Here is a 20,664-nt window from a genome sequence, read left to right on the forward strand (position 1 = left end):
TATATATATATATATATATATATATATATATATATAAATATATATATATATATATATATATATATATATATATATATACATACATACTTTATATATATATATATATATATATATATATATATATATATATATATATATATATATATTTATACACAGAAGGAAAGGTTTTCAATACCTGCACTAGGCGTTGGACTGCAGACATTAACACCGCAGGAATTTGATGAATATCACAACAAGCAGTGAAGCAAGAATGCCACATAATCCGTTTTCCAATGTTCAACCTGAACGAAAAGTCTGACTCTCACTGACCTCAAGAAAAAAATTGAAAATGATTGCACGAAAATAGTTTGTACTCATTAAGACAAACATGTTTGAGTAGCAAAAGTAGTGTACATAAAACTGGAAATTTGAATTTTTGTGATAAGTAAAAGAATGGTGAAGGTAACAATGTGTGCAAGAAAGGAACGGATGGTTTTGAGTTTTATTTGGTTATGTGGAAAGAATGGAGTAAGGCAAGTTACTGAAAGTATATGATCCAAAAGTGTTAAAACGAGAGAAGAAATAAAAATCTGGAAAGCTCTGCACAGATGAATTGAAAGAGGTATTGGAAATAAAGGACCCCTGTATCCAGAATGCACATGAATACCTTACGGAAAAAGGTGAATAGTGCAATGTTCATTATTATTATTATTATTATTATTATTATTATTATTATTATTATTATTATTATTATTAACAGCTGAGCTACAATCCTAATTGGAAAAACGGGGTGCTATAAGCCCTAGGGCTCCAACAAGGAAAATAGCCCAGCGAGGAAAGGAAATAAACTACAAGAGAAGTAACAATTAATGAATATAAAATAGATCTTCCAAATATAAAATATGAAGAGAGACGTTAATATTTCGTTGTTATAATCATTATCAGGAAAGCTACAACCCTAGTTAGAAAAGCTGGATGCTATGAGCACAGGGGCTCCAACATGGGAAAACAGCCCAGTGAGGAAAGGAAATAAATACACTATATGAAATGTAATGAGTAGAGAATGTAAAATATCTTAAGATCAGTAACAACGTTAGAATAAATATGAAGAGAGACTCGTGCCTGTCTGTTCAACATTAAAACCTTCGCTACAAGTTTTTTAATGTACTGTAGTTGGATGTGTCTCTGGAGAGCATGTATATGAGGCGCTAATCTTGTGGAAGTTTACCTCAAAAGGGAGTTCATCCAGGAATTGAGAGCTAATATATGATTACGATATTCATTCTAGTGTTGCTTTTCTTTGGAGCTATTCTCAAACCTTTTCAGAGTAATGGCTTAGCGTTTAGAAATCATAGATATAGAGCTTTATTTTTCTATACATATTGCGGTTTCTGCCTCCTGGCTAGTACAGCGGTAACGTGTTCGCCTCGCATACGCATGGCAGCAGAGCGATCCCCGCCTGGGACCGTGAGTTTAAGCTGTTTACTGCGGAGGACACTGCTGTGGTTTGGAACCACAGTGGGGGGTTGGGCTTGTCCGGCTGACGTTCTGGTGAGCATCTATCGTGATGATATTGGAACTGAAACCAGACACCTTTACCTTTATCTTTTATATACTTTAATATCATTAGAACTTATATTTTATGGATAAATAAACGAATAAATAAAAAAATAAATAAAGAAAAGTATACAAGTAAACCTACAATCAAGTACATGTCAACCTAAATACACAAATAACTGGGAAATACATCCTTCATATAAAACAAAGTCTTGGAATAATATTTCAAGTCAATTCCTTTTTCACAAATATGTAATCCCCAATAAAATCTTTATCAACGTTGTAATCATAGAGCGAGTACCCCTTTGTCTCTATACTTTCAACAAAATCTTTGTCCATTTCGCTCGAGGACCCGTAATGCTCCAGGATCAAGGTTTTGATGTCCACGGAGTCCCAAGGAATCGTGCTCAGGATCTGTTGCTCGGCGCCTTCGACGTCCAAGGAGAAGAGGTCAACCTGTAGGAGGAACATGGGGAGTTTGTACTACAAGATGTTCGCAAACATGGCTCTCCTATAAGGTTTCAAGTTTTCAGCCTGGATGCTAATTAATCTCTCTCTCTCTCTCTCTCTCTCTCTCTCTCTCTCTCTCTCATTATACACTCATTTCTACTTTTCCAGTGTGGAGAGGGTGTAAGTCTTTTGCATCCATGGCTCTGTTGTAAGGTTTTAGGTTTACAGCCTGGAAGCTTAACAATCTCTCTCTCTCTCTCTCTCTCTCTCTCTCTCTCTCTCTCTCTCTCTCTCTCTCTCTCTGATTATACACTCATTTCTACTTTTCCAGTGTAATTTTAGGCAAAATTAACGGTCGCCAAACCGTTCAAGGTGAGAACCGCTAATATACCCAACAATATAAACCACCTTTTTTGGGCTCGAGCCATGTCGTTCTGATGGAAGTTCCTCAAAGGCAGCTTTCTACTTGGGATATTTCTGAGTGATGTACCAGAGAATTTAACCTAAGAAGTATCACAGGGTTCTTTCCCTTGGATATCCCGAGAAATATCGTGTATCCAACAGGGACGTGTTTTAAACAAGCCACGGCTATCCTTCGCCGAATAAAGTTAACCTTGTCTTGAAGGATATGGGATAGGACTGGACACGTAAGCGAGAGAGCTGTTACAACTTCCGATTCCAGAGTGCTACTACAAACTACAAATTTATCAGTTTTCTGAAGAAACACACTGTATCATTATTATTATTATTATTATTATTAGCTAAGCTATAACCCCAATTGGAAAAGCAGAATGCTATAAGCCCAACAGCTCCAACAGAAAAAAATAGCCCAGTGAGGAAAGGAAATAAGGAAATAAACTATATGAAAAGTACTGAACAATTAAAATAAAATATCTTAAAAGCAGTAACATCGTTAAAACAGACCTGTCATATATTAACTATAAAAAGAGACTTATGTCAGCCAGTTCAACATAAAAACATTTCCAGCAAGTTTGAACTTTTGAAGTTCTACTGATTCAACTACCCGATTAGGGAGATCATTCCACAACTTGGTCACAGCTGGAATAAAACTTCTAGAATTCTGTGTAGTATTGAGCCTCATGATGCATCAGAAATCAGTTTTAGCTACGATGCACTAACCTTCGTAAGGTTGAGCGCCTTCCAGTACGTGATGAAGGGAAAGCACTGAGCCACCGCATAGGTTCTGAGATGTGTGTTTGCCTGGTACCTCTGAGCTCTTCCTGCGCCTTCTTGCAGGAAACTGCCACCCCGAATGACCCACATGGCCTGCGAGGTCGCCGCCTGTTCCCTGGTGTCCATCATCTCCAAAACCATCTCCTGGAGAAGATGTTTCAGAGGTAAGTCTTTGCTACTACTACTACTACTACTCGACATACATATGGTTTGGTGGCTAATAGCAAAAAACAGGAATATGACCAATTGAAAATAGAATAGTGTATAAAAAGGTGATGCTTGGGTTAGAGTTCTCAGGCACACTATTCTATCTCATTCCTCTTCCTCTTGTTTTGTTAAAGTTTTCATAGTTTACATAGGCAATATTTATTTAAATGTTACTGTTCTTGAAATATTTTATTTTTCCTTGTTTCCTTTCCTCACTGGGCTATTTTCCCTGTTGTAGCTTAGCAAGTAATAATCATAATAATAACATCAGATGACAAACGACTAGTTAAGGAGGTAGTAGAAGATCAAATAAGAGAACCGTATTGGGAATGTTGGGGAAAAAGTATCAAGAGAAATATTCAATAAATATATTAATATTGAAGAAGTAAGAACGTTTAACAAGCAAGAACTCAAAAAGAAATAAAAAGAAAAGTGGCAAATGAAATTATAAGGAAAATAGACGAGAAGAAAGCAGAGATGAGCAAATTGAGTTTTGGGAATGGTAATAGCAGAAGTGACTACATAGGAGAACTTAACACTAATGGGGCAGTAATAGTTATGAAAACAAGGTTGAATATTATTATTATCATTATTATTATTATTATTATTATTATTATTACTATTATTATTATTATTATTATTATTATTATTATTATTTGCCAAGCTACAACCCTATTTGGAAAAGCAAGATGATATAAGTCCAGGGGCCCCAACATGGAAAATAGCCCAGTGAGAAAGGAAACAAGGGAAATAAAATAGTTTAAGGACAGTAACAACATTCAAATAAATATTTCCTATAGAAACTAAAAAAAAAAAAAAAAAAACTTATGTCAGCCTGCTCAATATAAAAACATTTGCTGCAAGTTTGAACTTTTGAAGTTCTACATTAGAGTATTTGTTTAGCTGTATCGAATTAGAAAAACTTAGATGCAATAGCATAGAATTAAGGACGTTAGAAGATGCCCTATATATTAGACAGACTATGAAAGTTAGAAATTAAAGTATGCAAACAGTGCTGTGTGTAGGAATTAACTAATATCTTTTGCAGTTTGCAGCACTTTGCAAACTACAACCATAGTAGTGTGCCCTTATTGCGTGGATGAGCGACTGTCAACGAGGAACTTGGAACCTGGAACCTGTTGTTCCTGAATTCCAAATTCTTGGAACCTGGAACCTGTTGTTCCTGAATTCCAAATTCTTGGAACCTGGAACCTGTTGTTCCTGAATTCCAAATTCTTGAAACCTGGAACCTGTTGTTCCTGAATTCCAAATTCTTGGAACCTGGAACCTGTTGTTCCTGAATTCCAAATTCTTGGAACCTGGAACCTGTTGTTCCTAATTTCCAAATTCTTGGAACCTGGAACCTGTTGTTCCTAAATTCCAAATTCTTGGTAAATGTGCGTTATTGAGACAATTTATCTACCGGCACTCTGGAGTTACCTAAAACTATTTTTTAATTCTGTGAAAAATATGAATAAAGAAGAATTTAGACTTCCGTCAGATTGTTAACTCTAATGATGCAAAAACCTTACGTCTAAAAAGAAAAGTTATTGACAAAATGGTGAACTATAATTTGTCTAAAACTGAAGCTAATCCATGAAGGGAAGACAAGGCAAGAAAACAAGAGAAAACAATGGGCAAATCATTCTCAATCAACCAATAAAAAAAGAATTGTCAATTTACCTGCATTCACATTGGAAGCTAGGTCTGTTCCATTATGAACAATAAAGATACGAAAATGATACGAACAAATAAAAACAAACATCCAGGGGACTTGAAATGTGCTGATATAGTAAAAAAAATAAAAAAGATATTTTTTCCTGAAACTTCTGGGAATGATAAGGTTTGTGAGATGAAAAATAATTCTTCATCCAAATTTTTGAGAAAAAAAAACTAACATTCATCAGTATCACTATGAAATTTCCTCCTGGTTTCTCAAGTTTACTCTTCATAACTAATATTATTCACCAGTATCACCATGCCATTTTTTTCCTGATTTTTTAAGTTTACTCTTCATAAAAAAACATAATATTCACCAGTATTACTAAGGCATTTCTTCCTAATTTCTCAAGTTTACTCTTCATAAAAAACTAATATTATTCAACAGTATCCCTATGATATTTCTTCCTGGTTTCTCAAGTTTACTCTTCATAAAAAAACTAATATTATTCACCAGTATCACTATGACATTTCTTCCATATTTCTCAAGTTTACTCTTCATAAAAAACTAATATTATTCAACAGTATCCCTATGAAATTTCTTCCTGCTTTCTCAAGTTTACTCTTCATAAAAAAACTAATATTATTCACCAGTATCACTATGAAATTTCTTCCAGATTTACCAAGTTTACTCTTCATCAAAAAAATCTAATATTATTCACCAGTATCACTATGAAATTTCTTCCTGATTTCTCAAGTTTACTCTTAAATATTATTCACCAGTATCACTAAGACATTTCTTCCAGATTTACCAAGTTTACTCTTTATAAAAAACATAATATTCACCAGTATTACTATGACATTTCTTCCTGATTTCTCAAGTTTACTCTTCATAAAAAAATCTAATATTATTCACCAGTATCACTATGAAATTTCTTCCTGATTTCCTAAGTTTACTCTTCATAACTAATATTATTCACCAGTATTACTATGACATTTCTTCCAGATTTCTCAAGTTTACTCTTCATAAAAAACTCATATTATTCACCAGTATCACTATGAAATTTCTTCCTGATTTCCTAAGTTTACTCTTCATAACTAATATTATTCACCAGTATTACTATGACATTTCTTCCAGATTTCTCAAGCTTACTCTTCATAAAAAAATCTAATATTATTCACCAGTATCACTAAGACATTTCTTCCATATTTCTCAAGTTTACTCTTCATAAAAAACATAATATTCACCAGTATTACTATGGCATTTCTTCATGATTTCTCAAGTTTACTCTTCATAAAAGAATTAATATCATTCACCAGTATCACTATGAGATTTCTTCCAGATTTCTCAAGTTTACTCTTCAAAAAAGGAATCTAATATTATTCACCAGTATTACTATGACATTTCTTCCTCATTTCTCTAGCTTACATAATACTCTTCCTATCTTCTTTACCTTAGGGTATGGAGTTACAGCCAAACAAGTATTGGACGAATAACAGCGACGGTTCTTCTTCAGCAATTCATTGTAGGAACTCGGGTTGGGTTCGACTAGTAGCCCAGTCCAGCCATATTCCTGGAATTAAGAAATTCAGTTCGAGGGTGTTACTTTAAATAGATCAAAATAGTCATTTATGTGATAAACAGTTTACGGAAAATTAGGATCTGATTTATTAAAAGAATTACCCTTTATAATTTTTCGCTCGTATAGGTCCATACTCATGATCACCAAATATCAAAATTAACTTCATCTAAAGTTTGTATGTGGTAAACAGTTTACTGATAAACAAGGAATTGATTTAGAAAAAAAAATTCACAATTTAAAATTCTTCGCTCGTATAGATCCATACTCATGACCATCATATATCAAAATTAACTTCAGCTAAAATAGTTATTTTAGCCAAGTACTTTTTTGAAGGTTTACGCGTCGCTCACGAATAGCAGAGGAAAGGGCATAACAGTATCCTAGAGACTGATCATATATACATATGATCAACAACAAAGCCCTTTCTCAATCAAACTAGGACAAGGGAATAGCTGCTGATGACTCGGCAGTCAGATCTATAGCCTCCACAAAAACTCCCAGCTAGGAAAGACTACGATTAAATGTTGCATAAGGAACTATTCTTCCCTTTAAAGAGCAGGACAACAACAGCAAGGGGCACCGCCCCGAGGGGTTCGCCAGGCGTGATGTTACCTTATCTTTTACTACAGGAATGCACGAACAAGTTTTCCTTATCTCGTGCTGTTTCTTCATCAAAGTGAAATAGTTCTTTGATAAAAAATATGATCAAAATCTGTTGCAACATAATCCAGTTCGTCGAGTCAACAATAAGAATCAACACTTTTAGAGCCACATCTTAGGAATGTATGAATCTAGGGGTCTTTGATCTCTCTCTCTCTCTCTCTCTCTCTCTCTCTCTCTCTCTCTCTCTCTCCTCAAGACCTTATTAGCCTATTAAATCTAATCATCATATAACCTTCGTTATTCATATACTTCTTCGTGCTCTTGTGAAGGCCATGAGGGGGCCTTACTATAAATGTATCAACGCTTCTTCAAAAAGTTAAAGCAACTTTAATTTGTAAAGAACAATCCCTTTTAAACAAAACATGAAATTAAAGCACTCATTTTTTCTTATAAAGGCCATGAGCCACATTACTATCAATGTATGAACGTTTATTCAAAAAGTCAATGCAACTTTAATTTGTAAAGAACAATACCGTGTAAACAAAACATGAGATAAAAGCACTCTTTTTTTTCTTCTTCTTCTTCTTATTAAGGCAGTGAGCCCCTTGACTATAAATGTATGGACGCTTCTTCAAACAGTCAGTGCAACTTTAATTTGTAAAGAACAATCCCGAGTAAACAAAACAGGCGATTAAAGCACTCATTTTTTTCTTATAAAGGCCATGAGCCCCTTTACTATAAATGTACGGACGCTTCTTCAAAAAGTCAATGCAACCTTAATTTGTAAAGAACAATCCTGAATAAACAAAACATGAGAAAAAAGCACCCTTTTTTATTTTCCTTATGAAGGCAATGAGCCCCTTTACTATAAATGTATGGACACTTCTTCAAAAAGTTAAAGCAACTTTAATTTGTAAAGAACAATCCCGAGTAAACAAAACATGATATTAAAGCACTCATTTTTTTCTTATAGAGGCCATGAGCCAGTTCACTTTATATGTATGAAGGCTTCTCCAAAAAGTCAATGTAATTTTAATTTGAAAAGAACAATCCCATGTAAACAAAACATGAGATTAAAAAGCACTCGTTTTTTTCTTACAAAGGTCATGAGCCCCTTTACTATATATATATGAACGCTTCTCCAAAAAGTCAATGCAACTTTAATTTGTAAAGAACAATCCCATGTAAACAAGACACATGATAAAAATACTCACCTTTTCCAGGTGCAACGTATTGGAAAGATACTGCCCGTCCAGGGCTCCAGCTTCAATGAAGAATCCAGGTGGACTGTCCTTGAACAGATCGATTATTCGCTGGTGCAGATATTTCCAGGACTCCATGTTCTGGAACAGATAATTCTATAAATATAACTTGGAAAAGTATTTGATTCGGCAACTCATTGCACTGCAAAACATAAATCCCCAAAATTTAATGGATCAAAGATAATCCCAAGGCATTTTTTTTTATAAAACAGATTTCTGTCTATGTTCAACAGAATTTATTTCGATCTCTACGTTTTGGAAAACTAAAATTCAAAAGAATTCATAATGTAGAAACCAGATATTCAAATGAATTTTTATTTTGAAAACCAAAACGTTCTGTAATTCAGTGTTCTGGTAAAAAAAAATCTCCCATACTCCATAAAAAACGAAAAATCCCGGAAATGATTCTTGTTCTGTATTTCAAAAACATAATTCAAAATACCCATGTTATGTTTGCTACAAATTCTAGTCCTGGTTTGTTTATTGAAACGATATTCCACGATTGTGAAGCTATATAGTATGTTTAAGGAAACAGAAATCTCTATAAATGTATATACTTGAGGGCAGTAATTTCAAAAATTTTGTTTTGGAAAATAGAAATTTCCATGGGTGTATGCTTTTGGGAAAACACATATTCCAAGAACCTCTGGTCCTTAAAGAACAACAAGGAATTCCTTCATTTAGTTCCAGTTAAGTAAAGAAATGTTATTAAAAAGAATGTTTCGTCGTCCGAGATATAAAATAGTGAAATTGAGTACAAAACTATGAAATAAGTACTGCACTGTTATAAATTTGCATTAAAAAACAGTAGAAATCCTGGAATAAATGTTCTTAAGCAATTACCGTTTTAAAAACTGATATATTGAAGTAAACGAGTCATATTACGGTCACCAACCTGTAAAAGATATTAACAAAGTAGGGTAAAAATTACAGTCGCCTCTATTTTACTGAAGTACGGCTGAGAAAAGTATATTTTTACTGAGACTTTCCGGTAGAATTACGGCTTTTTTCAAGTATGTGCAACAAGACAACAGTTGATCATTGTAAATCTCTCTCTCTCTCTCTCTCTCTCTCTCTCTCTCTCTCTCTCTCTCTCTCAGCCTGTTCTCGTAGGTGTCCAGATTGTATAGATCACAGCTGGGCGAGTGAAGATGGTGATATCTGAGCACCTCGACAACTCGTGGATCATTGGCTTCAAGCGGTCCTCGGAGCTCTCTCTCTCTCTCTCTCTCTCTCTCTCTCTCTCTCTCTCAACCTGTTCTCGTAGGTGTCCAGATTGTAAAGCTCGGAGCTGGGCGAGTGAAGATGGTAATCTCCGAGCGCCTCGACGACTCGCGGATCATCAGCTTCAAGCGGTCATTGGAGCTCTCTCTCTCTCTCTCTCTCTCTCTCTCTCTCTCTCTCTCTCTCTCTCTCTCTCTCTCTCTAAACATGTTCTCATAGGTATCCAGATTGTAAAGCTCGGAGCTGGGCAAGTGAAGATGGTAATGTCTGAGCGCCTCGACGACTCGCGGATCATCGGCTTCAAGCGGTCATCGGAGCTCTCTCTCTCTCTCTCTCTCTCTCTCTCTCTCTCTCTCTCTCTCTCTCTCTCTCTCTCTCTCTCTCTCTCTTCTCTCAGCCTATTCTCGTAGGTGTCCAAATTGTAAAGACAGGAGCTGGGCGAGTGGAGATGGTGATCTCTGAGTGCCTCAATGACTTGCGGATCATTGGCTTCAAGCGGTCCTCGGAGCTCTCTCTCTCTCTCTCTCTCTCTCTCTCTCTCTCTCTCTCTCTCTCTCTCTCTCTCTCTCTCTCTCTCTCAGCCATGAGCCTATTCTCGCAGGTGTCCAAATTGTAAAGACCAGAGGTGGGCGAGTAAAGATGGTGATCTCTGAGCACCTCGACGATTCGCAGATCATCGGCTTCAAGCGGTCCTTGGAGCTCTCTCTCTCTCTCTCTCTCTCTCTCTCTCTCTCTCTCTCTCTCTCCTCTCTCTCTCTCTCTCTCTCTCTCACCTCAAATCTCAGCCTGTTCTCGTAGGTGTCCAAATTGTAAAGACCGGAGCTGGGCGAGTGAAGATGGTAATCTCTGAGCGTCTCGACGACTCGCGGATCATCTGCTTCAAGCGGTCCTCGGAGCCTCTCCTTCCAAGCTCCGGACGTCGCTATTTGGTGTTCCTCGCTCTCATCGCTGTGGGTGGGACCGACGCCCACGTGTATGTGCCTCGGGCCATCATTCCTCACGTGTATTAGGCCTCCTCGACCCGTGTAAACAGAAAGCTGAAAGATTGAAAGGCATTTTATGAAATACCTTAATTGTTTCTACCTCTCAAAGTGTATCAAATGAGTTCCTGAGGTTACCAGGAAGTTTATCACGTATACAGTATATATTGGTTGATATACAAATAAAAGATGATAAACATTGTTATCTTTATTACTATCAGTGTTATTGTTGTTATTAATTTTGCTGTTGTAGAATAAAATTACATATGACGGTTTTTCTTAAATTCTTTTGGTGATTACATAAAGAACTAGGGTGACACTCAGTAGAGCGCAGACCTCTTCCGCGGCAGCTTATTCTTGACATTTGCTTGACCTTGACCTTTGACCTTAACATGTATTAATTGGCGTGGATTTTCATACACTCAAATATGAACCAATTTTGAAGTCTCTGTGACAACGATGTCCAAATTTGAGGCTGATTACGTGAATTATATTTTGCTTGACCGTGACCTTGACCTTCCAAAATTCAACCATTTTCATTATTTTACATAATAGTTGATCCCTGAAAGTCTCATTACTCTACGATTAAAATTGTGGTCAGGAAGCTGTTCACAAAAAAAAAAAAAAAAAAAAAAAAAAACACACAAACAGGTACGAAAACATAACCTCCTTCCAACATCGTTGGCGGAGATAATCAAATAAACCTTCTGTAAATATCTGTGAGAATTAAGTCCTATCACCAAGATCCCATGAGAGAGAGAGAGAGAGAGAGAGAGAGAGAGAGAGAGAGAGAGAGAGAGAGAGAGAGAGAGTCTGAAGATACAAGCAGAATGATAATCACATTTTACTGTGTATCTGAGAGAGAGAGAGAGAGAGAGAGAGAGAGAGAGAGAGAGAGAGAGAGAGAGAGACAGAGGGTCTGAAGATATAAGCAGAATGATAAACATATCTTACTGAGTATCTTCTTCATTAAGCATTGGCAGAATAACGTTAGAATACAAATGAGGGAAAGAAAAAGAAATATTTTAAAAAGTAAGAACAACATTAACGACGCATACTTCTCCATAAAGTAAACATTAAGAAATCTATAGAGTGTGAAATAATAATAAAAACAGACTAAGACATTACTATAAGAAATACAAAACAATAAAGAAAATATTCTTTGATTAATACACTCTAGAAAAGAACAATACTGTATGATTATTAATTATTCATCACATTAAGAAATCTAGAGTGTGAAATAATAATAAAAACAGCCTAAGACATTACCATAAGAAATACAAAACAATAAAGAAAATATTCTTTGATTAATACACTCTAGAAAAGAACAATACTGTATGATTATTAATTATTCATCACATTGTATTACACGTCATCTTTGACGTTAAAAAGACAATAACACAAATATCTAATCTTTTTTTTGGGCTCAAGCCATGGCGTCCTGATGGAAGGTTCCTGTTTGGTAGCTTCCTTGGGTATAAGACTACTAAGATATTCCCAGAGAATTTAACCACAGGTTATCACAGAATTCTAACTTCTGGAGCGAGTATCTCAAAGGTTTCCCTTTAAGACATCGTAATACAACAGGGGGCACGCATGTCTGGTCGTGCCACATAGCTATCTCCACCCCGAACAGAGTTAACGCTTCGGTGTGTAAGGGCTGAGAATAGCTGGGAGCCGTTCCACAGCTAATCTCACTCGTGGCTACTACTGATACTCGAGACGTAAACAAACGGACGCCATTGCTCTAATGACGTCACGCGCGTCTTTATCCTTTGTTTAGTAGCTGCCCTACTTAGACGGATTTTCCCTTGTGTGAACTTTATCGCTTTGCATCTTCGCTATGTCGTTACCTTCAGCCTCGCCTTCTTCTGGAAAGTTGAGTACAAGGTTCCAGTATTGTTTAATTAAGCTCTGGCCGTAAAGTAAATATTATTTCGCGAAATAATTGATGTTTTGTGGCAGAGCTGTGCCTCTACCGGACCCGCCATTTTATGGCGTCGTTGTTGTTTTGCATGTCCTATTTAGTTAGCCACAACAACGCTTCCGGCATTATATACTAATCGAATACATTAGTTTATTTAGTCTTCATAGCTAGGAACTTTTATATCGTGTTTAGACGCTTTTTATCGGTCATCGATTGACCTCATACCAGTCGGCTACTATAGCCCCCAGGCCAGGAGCCTATATACAAGTGTTCATGCATGATTTATCAGTGATCCTAGACTAAGTTATGAAGATAGTGGCATTATTATTTTACAATACTTTTGACTAGTGATGCAAATGTTTTCGCCTTCAGGGACCATATAGGGGATAGGCTAGTCAGTGATTCTTTCTAGCCTAACCTAACCTTAGGACCCCTATATGCTTCCTTCATCCCCTGCCTTGGCACTCCCTCTATTTAGCCTTGATCCCTTTTCTGAGTAAAGGGATTTATTGTCTAATAGAGTATTATATCGCCTCTCAGTCCTCCCTAAAGGAATGAACCCCCTTTAGGATTGCGTCTGAGAGTGAGGTTAGGCTAGCCTACCTCTATGGCTAGGATAGTCTACGACTTTCCTGCGATAGCGATACGTCTTCTTCCTTGCCTAGTTCAGGACTTTTAGCCCTGATCTAGGCCGGGTTAGGAAGGTTTCTCTGTTCCATGCTGAAACTGTACTCTTGCACCGTTTTAGCCGATCAGCCTAATCTTAGGTTAGGGAGTGTCCTCCCTTCCCTTTGTGGCCGCTCTGGTACAGAAACCCTTCCTGGGAAGACCCCTCTCTTCTCCCTCCCCACCTATCTCTTGTATAGCCTAGCCTATGCTTAGGTTAGTTTATACTCATCTGTCCCCTGTCCTACAAATCCTCCTTAGGGTGGATGAGTAGGGCTACCCGAGCTTCCCTGTGCTGTCCGCTCTGGTACATATACCTTCATAGTGTCCTATAAGGTTAGTTACTAGTGTAGCTCTGCATAGGGGAGTCTCCCCCCCCCCCCCTCTTGGGTGTTCCCTAGTCCTCCCTTGGGCTACCTGCTCCCGGTCCCTAGTGACCCCTGCTTATGGATGCTAGAGCCTGTCTCTATCATGGGTACACCCCCTCAGGGAGGGGGAGGGATGTCGGGAACCCTGACGGTACTTCCTGCATCCTTTCCCCCCTCCCCCTGTCTCTCTATCTATCCGGGTGCCGGTCTCTTGCCGCCTCTACTGCCGGCAATACCTGCCTCCCTCTTGGTGACTTCCCTACCCTTGCCGCCAGCCCCCCGTGTACCGAGGGACTGCCGGCTGCCGCCGGCTACTACCGGCAGCTCTCCTACTCCTATCTAATCGTCCGCTTGCCGGTCGATCTCCGGAGTGCCGGCATATACTGCCGGCAACCCGATACTACCTGTACCATCCTTACCCCAGTCACCAATCCGGCATCCTCCGGCTGCCGGAGCCGCCGCTCCCTGCCGGCGTGCCGCCGTTGTGCCGGCGGCCGCCATCCTGGTATCTAACTGACTTTGAAAATTGTCTGTTCTAGTGCCAGAATCTATGCTGGAGCGAGCTCCGGCGTGCCGGCGGCTTGCCGGATGCCCCGGAGGCGTCAAGAATACTTGCACCCCCTCTCTGTAGCTATCATAAGACTAAGATAGCCCTACCTTGCAAATAGATAAGCTGCTTTGCTTCTAAGATCAGTACCTAGTACTGCTCTATTAGTGATCATGCTGTCTCTTTGCATTCTTCTATTTCCAGCATGCTATGTGCATCTTAGCGCGGCTGGTTGCCAGAAGCAGTTACCCTTAATGAGGCCTTCTGGCTCTTAACTGGGAACCGAATGAATTCGATCCCAACCTTGTCCTTGGCTTTCCATGGATTCCAATATAATGGGAATCCTAGGAAACTATATCCAATGATCTAGGTCATTTGGATTATCCCAGGACCAAGCCTATGGTAACCAGCCGGGCGAGATGCATGGAGCGTGTTCTCCTTTACTGTTTCATTCTCTATGCATCACACCTTCCTTAAGTTAAAATTAATGATTAATATTAACTTAATTTAAGAGCCATTCCTATGACTCCCCCATACTCATTTTCTCCTTCTTCCACAGGAGGAGCAGATGAAGTGCGATTTCGCCTACTGTGCTGTGAAACGCTCGCAGTTTTACGGACATACGGCGTGCAGGACTCACGCCCCTTGCTCAGACAAGAAAGGGGATTGGAAGTTCTGGAATCCACTGGAATGTACGGTCTGCCAGGCCTACCTAGTTGAGGCCTTCCATAACCCTCCCTCAGCGGAGGTTAGAGACATTGCTCGTGAAAAACTGCGCAAGTGGGTGCGTGGTTTTCAGAGAAATGCTACTGGACCGTACCTGGCCACCGAAGAACTGAGGTCCCTGTTGTTCCCTAAGGCCTCCCCTGACTCAGTGGTTCCAAAGGAAGCAATCCCCACTGTCCAAATTACGGTGGAACCTGATGTGGTCATGGCTCAGTCCATGCACGAGTGTCGTTTGGATTCCGAGGATGATGAACAGATCTCTGACGTCTCGGAAGACACGGAGAAGACGCTTATGGCTCAAGGAGCCGAAGAGGACGAAGACAAGGTGGAATACACCGAGTCGGAGATTGGAGCTACTCCCTCGTCCATCCCTCCGCCTACTCCTACACCGACGGAAATGTCCCTTCCGTCTACCTCCTCGACCCCGGATCCTTCCTCTTCTACCCAAGAACTGATCCGACTGATTAGAGCTGTCATGGACGACAGACTGAAGGAGAACCAGGAGTCCATCAGGTCTATGATTGGATCCAGAGACACGAAGAAGATCTCGGTCAAGGATCTCCCAGCTTGCTCTCATGCCAACCCGTGGAGGTATGCAGAGCATATGGTTATTGCGACCGGCAGGATCTTTGTTAGTGACAAGATCGGCACGGTCCCGTTGGAAGATGTGGAGTTCTTCCCAAGCTTCGAGGCCTATCCGGACTGTTACGTCCGACTTCGTTCCGAACCTGCCTCGAAGGAGGAGACCGAACCTAAAGAAGAGATAGTGTTCGATCTCGCAAAGGCCCAGGCTATGCTAGCCTCCGCATTTAAGAGCAGGGGCTTTACCTGCTCTAAGCTTCCTGCCTTGAGCAAGAAGCATCCTACATATGTCGCACCTGACACTGCGATTCTTCCATTTTTGGAAAAGGCCTTAGCTGCATGCCTTAAAGCGGCGGAAGAAGGAAAACCCTGCCCTGCACTGGAGGAGTGCAGACCCTTCTCCATCGTGACACCCCCTGACACTAGACAATGGAAAGATGTCCAACATACTTTCGTCGTGGGTAGGCTCGATCCTGACGTCGCCGGACGTCAGTTTAATGAAGACCTCCCTAAGCTCAATGATCACCTCCTTCGCCGGGAACAAGACACGAAGGAGAGGCTTGCGGCATCTCTTTCTCATCAAGTCCAACTTGAAGTTATGGCCTGTGACACAGCAGTACCTGATCACTACATGGTACTGGCCAAATCCCACTTACTCACGGTAATGAAGGACTTGTACCATTTCATAAAGGCTCGTAGAGCCTGTCGTGAATTCGTGTTTGTCGGTGCCACCGTGAAACACGAACCCCGGAGGCTGATTTCCTCCAACATCTGGGGAAAGCACCTGTTTCCTTCTGACCTTGTCAAGGAAATAACTGACAGAGCCGCCACGGAGAATAGGAACCTTCTCCACAAGTGGGGCATGTCCAGAAAAAGGAAAACCTCTCAGGACGATGGACCTCAGCCTAAGAGGAAACCTCAGAAGCCGAAACCCCAGCAACGTCAACAACGACGTCAGTTTCCGGGACCCGCTACCTCCCAAGTGGTTGCCCAACCACAACAGACCTTTCAATTGGTCCCCCAACCGGTGTTGTCACAGTCACCGGTCTTCACCCCTGCCTTTGAGCAGCCATCCACTACCTTTCATGCCAGAGGTAGAGGCTCGTCCAGGGGTGCAAGCAGAGACGCCTCTCGTCGTCCCTCCAGAGGTAGAGGAGGAAAGGGAGCTAGCGGCCGAGGCAACAAGTCCTCGGGACACCAGAAGCAATGAAGTGCTTCCGGTGGGAGGAAGACTCCGCCAATTCCAGGATCGTTGGACCTTCGATCCTTGGGCACACAGCATCGTCAAGAACGGTCTAGGCTGGAGTTGGGTGCAACCACCCCCAATCTTCCAGCGGTTCTTTCAACAATCAACCCCCATTCTGGAAGAATATGTTCTAGACCTCTTGAACAAGAAGGTGATAAGGAAGGTAAAGTCCACCAGGTTCCAAGGGAGACTGTTTTGCGTTCCCAAGAAGGACTCAGACAAGCTCAGAGTCATTCTGGACTTATCCCCCCTCAACAAGTTCATAGAGAACAACAAATTCAAGATGCTGACGCTTCAACAAATAAGGACCCTTCTGCCTCAAGGTTCCTACACGGTCTCTATAGACCTGGCGGATGCCTATTGGCACATTCCAATGAACCATCACGCTTCCTCCTACCTAGGATTTCGACTCCAAAGAAAAAGCTACGCCTTCCGGGCCATGCCATTCGGCCTCAATGTGGCCCCTCGGATCTTCACAAAGCTGGCGGATGCCATAGTACAACAGCTCCGCCTAAGAAACGTCCAGGTGATGGCCTACCTCGACGACTGGCTAGTCTGGGCTCCATCGCCCGAAGAGTGTACAAAGTCTTGCGACGAAGTTACCCAGTACCTAGAACACCTGGGATTCAAGATCAACGAGAAGAAATCTCGCCTCTTCCGGCTCAGAAGTTTCAGTGGCTGGGAATCCACTGGAATCTTCAGTCACACCGCCTTTCCATCCCCCAGAAGAAAAGGAAGGAAATAGCAGGGTCTGTCAAGCGACTACTGAAATCCAAACACATTTCAAGACGACAGCAGGAACGAGTTCTAGGCTCTCTACAATTCGCCTCAGTGACAAACCCAGTGCTTCGTGCACAGCTAAAGGATGCCGCGGGAGTCTGGAGACGATCGGCATCCATCGCTCGAAGAGACCTCAAGAGACGGCTTCCAAACAGACTTCGACGCCTCCTAAAGCCGTGGTCGGAAGCAATGGCCCTAAAAAGGTCCATTCCTCTCCAACACCCTCCTCCATCACTCAACATCCACACGGATGCCTCACTGGAGGGCTGGGGAGGTCACTCCCACCTGAAACAAGCTCAAGGGACCTGGTCTCCACTATTCAAGACGTTCCACATAAACATCTTGGAGGCCATGGCGGTCCTTCTTACTCTGAAGAAGCTATCCCCGCCGCCCTCGATCCACATCCGTCTAACCCTAGACAACTCGGTGGTAGTTCGTTGTCTCAATCGCCAGGGCTCAAGATCGCCCCAGATAAATCAGGTGCTTCTCCCAATCTTCCGTCTGGCGGAGAAGAAGAAGTGGCACCTGTCTGCAGTTCACCTACAAGGATTCCGCAACGTGACAGCGGATGCTCTATCTCGGACAAACCCGATAGAGTCGGAATGGTCTCTAGACGCAAGATCATTCTCCTTCATCTCTCATCAAGTCCCAGAACTTCAGATAGATCTCTTTGCAACGAGCGACAACAATCAACTTCCTCTGTACGTAGCCCCGTACGAGGACCCCAAAGCAGAAGCGGTGGACGCCATGTCACTGGACTGGAACAGATGGTCGAAGATATACCTGTTCCCTCCCACCAACCTTCTGTTGAAAGTCCTCTCCCAAACTGAGAAACCTTCAAAGGGACAGCGGCCCTAGTGGCTCCCAAGTGGCCCCCGGAGCAACTGGTACCCCCTGGTCCTGGAGCTGCAGCCCAAGCTGATCCCTCTCCCCGGGCCCTAGTTCTCTCTCAACAAGTACAGAAGTCGACTGTCTTCGCTTCATCATCGAAAATCAAGGACCTTCATCTCATGATTTCTCTCCCTTGCCGCAAAGAAGAGGTTTGGGATCTCGAAGAAAAGTCTAGACTTCCTAGAGGAATACAAGACCGAATCCACGAGACGGCAATATGAATCATCCTGGAAGAAATGGGTCTCCTTTGTTAAAGCAAAAAATCCTAAAGAAATCACCATTGATTTCTGTATGTCCTTCTTCATTCACCTTCATGGACAAGGATTAGCAGCCAATACGATTTCAACCTGCAAATCGGCTTTGACTAGACCAATTCTATATGCTTTCCAAATTGACCTGTCCAACGACATCTTTAACAAACTGCCGAAAGCATGTGCTCGCCTACGCCCAGCACCCCCTCCGAAACCGATCTCCTGGTCACTAGACAAGGTGCTCCATTTCGCCTCCAACTTGGACAATGATTCATGCCCCCCTCAAGGATCTGACTCAGAAAGTTATATTTTTATTTGCTCTCGCCTCGGGAGCTCGAGTCAGCGAAATAGTGGCATTATCAAGAGAAGAGGGACACATCCTGTTTGCTGATTCAGGAGAAGTGACCCTCTCCCCTGATCCGACGTTTCTCGCCAAAAATGAATTACCCACCAAAAGATGGGGCCCTTGGAGAATATGCCCCCTGAAGGAGGATGTCTCTCTATGTCCAGTAGAGAGTCTCAAGGTCTATCTTCGCAGAACTTCAAACTTTGGTGGAGGCCAACTCTTCAAAGGAGAAACATCGGGCAGCGACCTGTCACTGAAACAATTAAGAGCGAAAATCACCTACTTCATTCGCAGAGCGGATCCGAACAGTACACCCGCTGGTCATGATCCTAGAAAAGTGGCATCTTCTCTGAACTTCTTTCAGAGCATGGACTTCGAGAGCCTTAAGAACTTTACGGGCTGGAAGTCCTCGCGAGTTTTCTTTAAACATTATGCGAAACAAGTGCACGAAATCAAACATTTTGTGGTAGCCGCAGGTAGTGTTATGAAAACCTGCACCTAACTCTGCGTAGAACAGTGAGTTACTTGGGACTCTAAACTCTTCGGGTGCCTATGTTGACCCTCGAGTGATTCATAGTGATGTCTAAAAACACTTAGTGCTTTTATAACTGTTCTTATCCCAGGTGAAATGTCATAGTGTCACACAAGTGCCGCATGCCTTGAGCATGATGTGTTATTTAAAGACTTGCGTTCCTCGAGAACGAGTACCTACTAATCCTGAAAATTCCCTTTCAGATTCAAGAGCAAGCCTTTATTTCTATGTACATTATTATTACTGTAAATGAACTTTACTTTTGCTGTAAATTATTTAATTTCTGCATTGTGAAATAAAATTTCTATTTTATTTACTTATGCGTCTCTTTCAGCTCCTACTTACTATGAAATACATACTGTCATAGTTTTATTTATTCCTCCTTTCTTATGGTCATGAAGAATTTTAAGATGTCTATTCCTAAATTATATTCACCTTGTCTCAGTAAGGTTCCTACACGAATACTTACTTCTGATAATCAGGAGATGAACTCTACACACAGTGCCCAACCACCACTGGCCTACTTCAGAATGTTCCTATACAAATATCAAACATTCTGCTTCATCTCTAAGCTCTTAAAAGTTCTTCTGTCAAGATGAATAGCCCTTCAATACCACTTTGACGTCGGCATAGCCCATGGGAACTTCCTACCAATGGGGGCAGGATACTTCGTTCCTATGGTTCTTACCTAAGATTACTTTGCTGTTTTGTCAATGCCTAGGCACTTAACTCTGGGGGAAAATCTACCACGATACATTGATTCTCTGGTACTCTTCCATCAGGACGCCATGGCTTGAGCCCAAAAAAACGGATTTTGAGCGAAGCGAAAAATCTATTTTTGGGTGAGATAGCCATGGCGTCCTGATGGACCCTCCCTACTACTTCGTTCAGTTTGTTCCCACCCTACACAATTGTATCATGGTGATGGGCAGCAACTGGCGCCAGGATAAAGACGCGCGTGACGTCATTAGAGCAATGGCGTCCGTTTGTTTACGTCTCGAGTATCAGTAGTAGCCACGAGTGAGATTAGCTGTGGAACGGCTCCCAGCTATTCTCAGCCCTTACACACCGAAGCGTTAACTCTGTTCGGGGTGGAGATAGCTA

At 41.2% G+C, this 20,664-nt stretch overlaps 2 protein-coding genes across 2 annotated transcripts in view; one reads left to right on the top strand and one right to left on the bottom strand.

The window, feature by feature from the left end:
* Nucleotides 1–1,745: 1,745 nt before the first annotated feature.
* On the bottom strand, nucleotides 1,746–10,607 carry LOC137656066 (protein Star-like). Its single transcript, XM_068390240.1, has 5 exons — nucleotides 10,492–10,607; nucleotides 8,447–8,575; nucleotides 6,501–6,620; nucleotides 3,127–3,324; nucleotides 1,746–1,992 (listed from the first exon to the last, which is right to left on the bottom strand). Exons 2-5 carry the CDS (start codon nucleotides 8,570–8,572, stop codon nucleotides 1,762–1,764), a joined length of 675 nt encoding a protein of 224 aa, XP_068246341.1. The 5' UTR covers nucleotides 8,573–8,575; nucleotides 10,492–10,607; the 3' UTR covers nucleotides 1,746–1,761.
* Nucleotides 8,896–20,664, top strand: part of LOC137656346 (uncharacterized) — a 13,486-nt gene continuing 1,717 nt past the window's right edge. The window contains exon 1 of the mRNA XM_068390518.1: nucleotides 8,896–8,968. Within this exon, the coding sequence (XP_068246619.1) occupies nucleotides 8,896–8,968 (73 nt within the window). The remainder of the gene's footprint in view (nucleotides 8,969–20,664) is intronic.

The sequence above is a fragment of the Palaemon carinicauda genome, chromosome 17 (assembly GCF_036898095.1).
Source record: "Palaemon carinicauda isolate YSFRI2023 chromosome 17, ASM3689809v2, whole genome shotgun sequence".
NCBI lineage: Eukaryota > Metazoa > Arthropoda > Malacostraca > Decapoda > Palaemonidae > Palaemon > Palaemon carinicauda.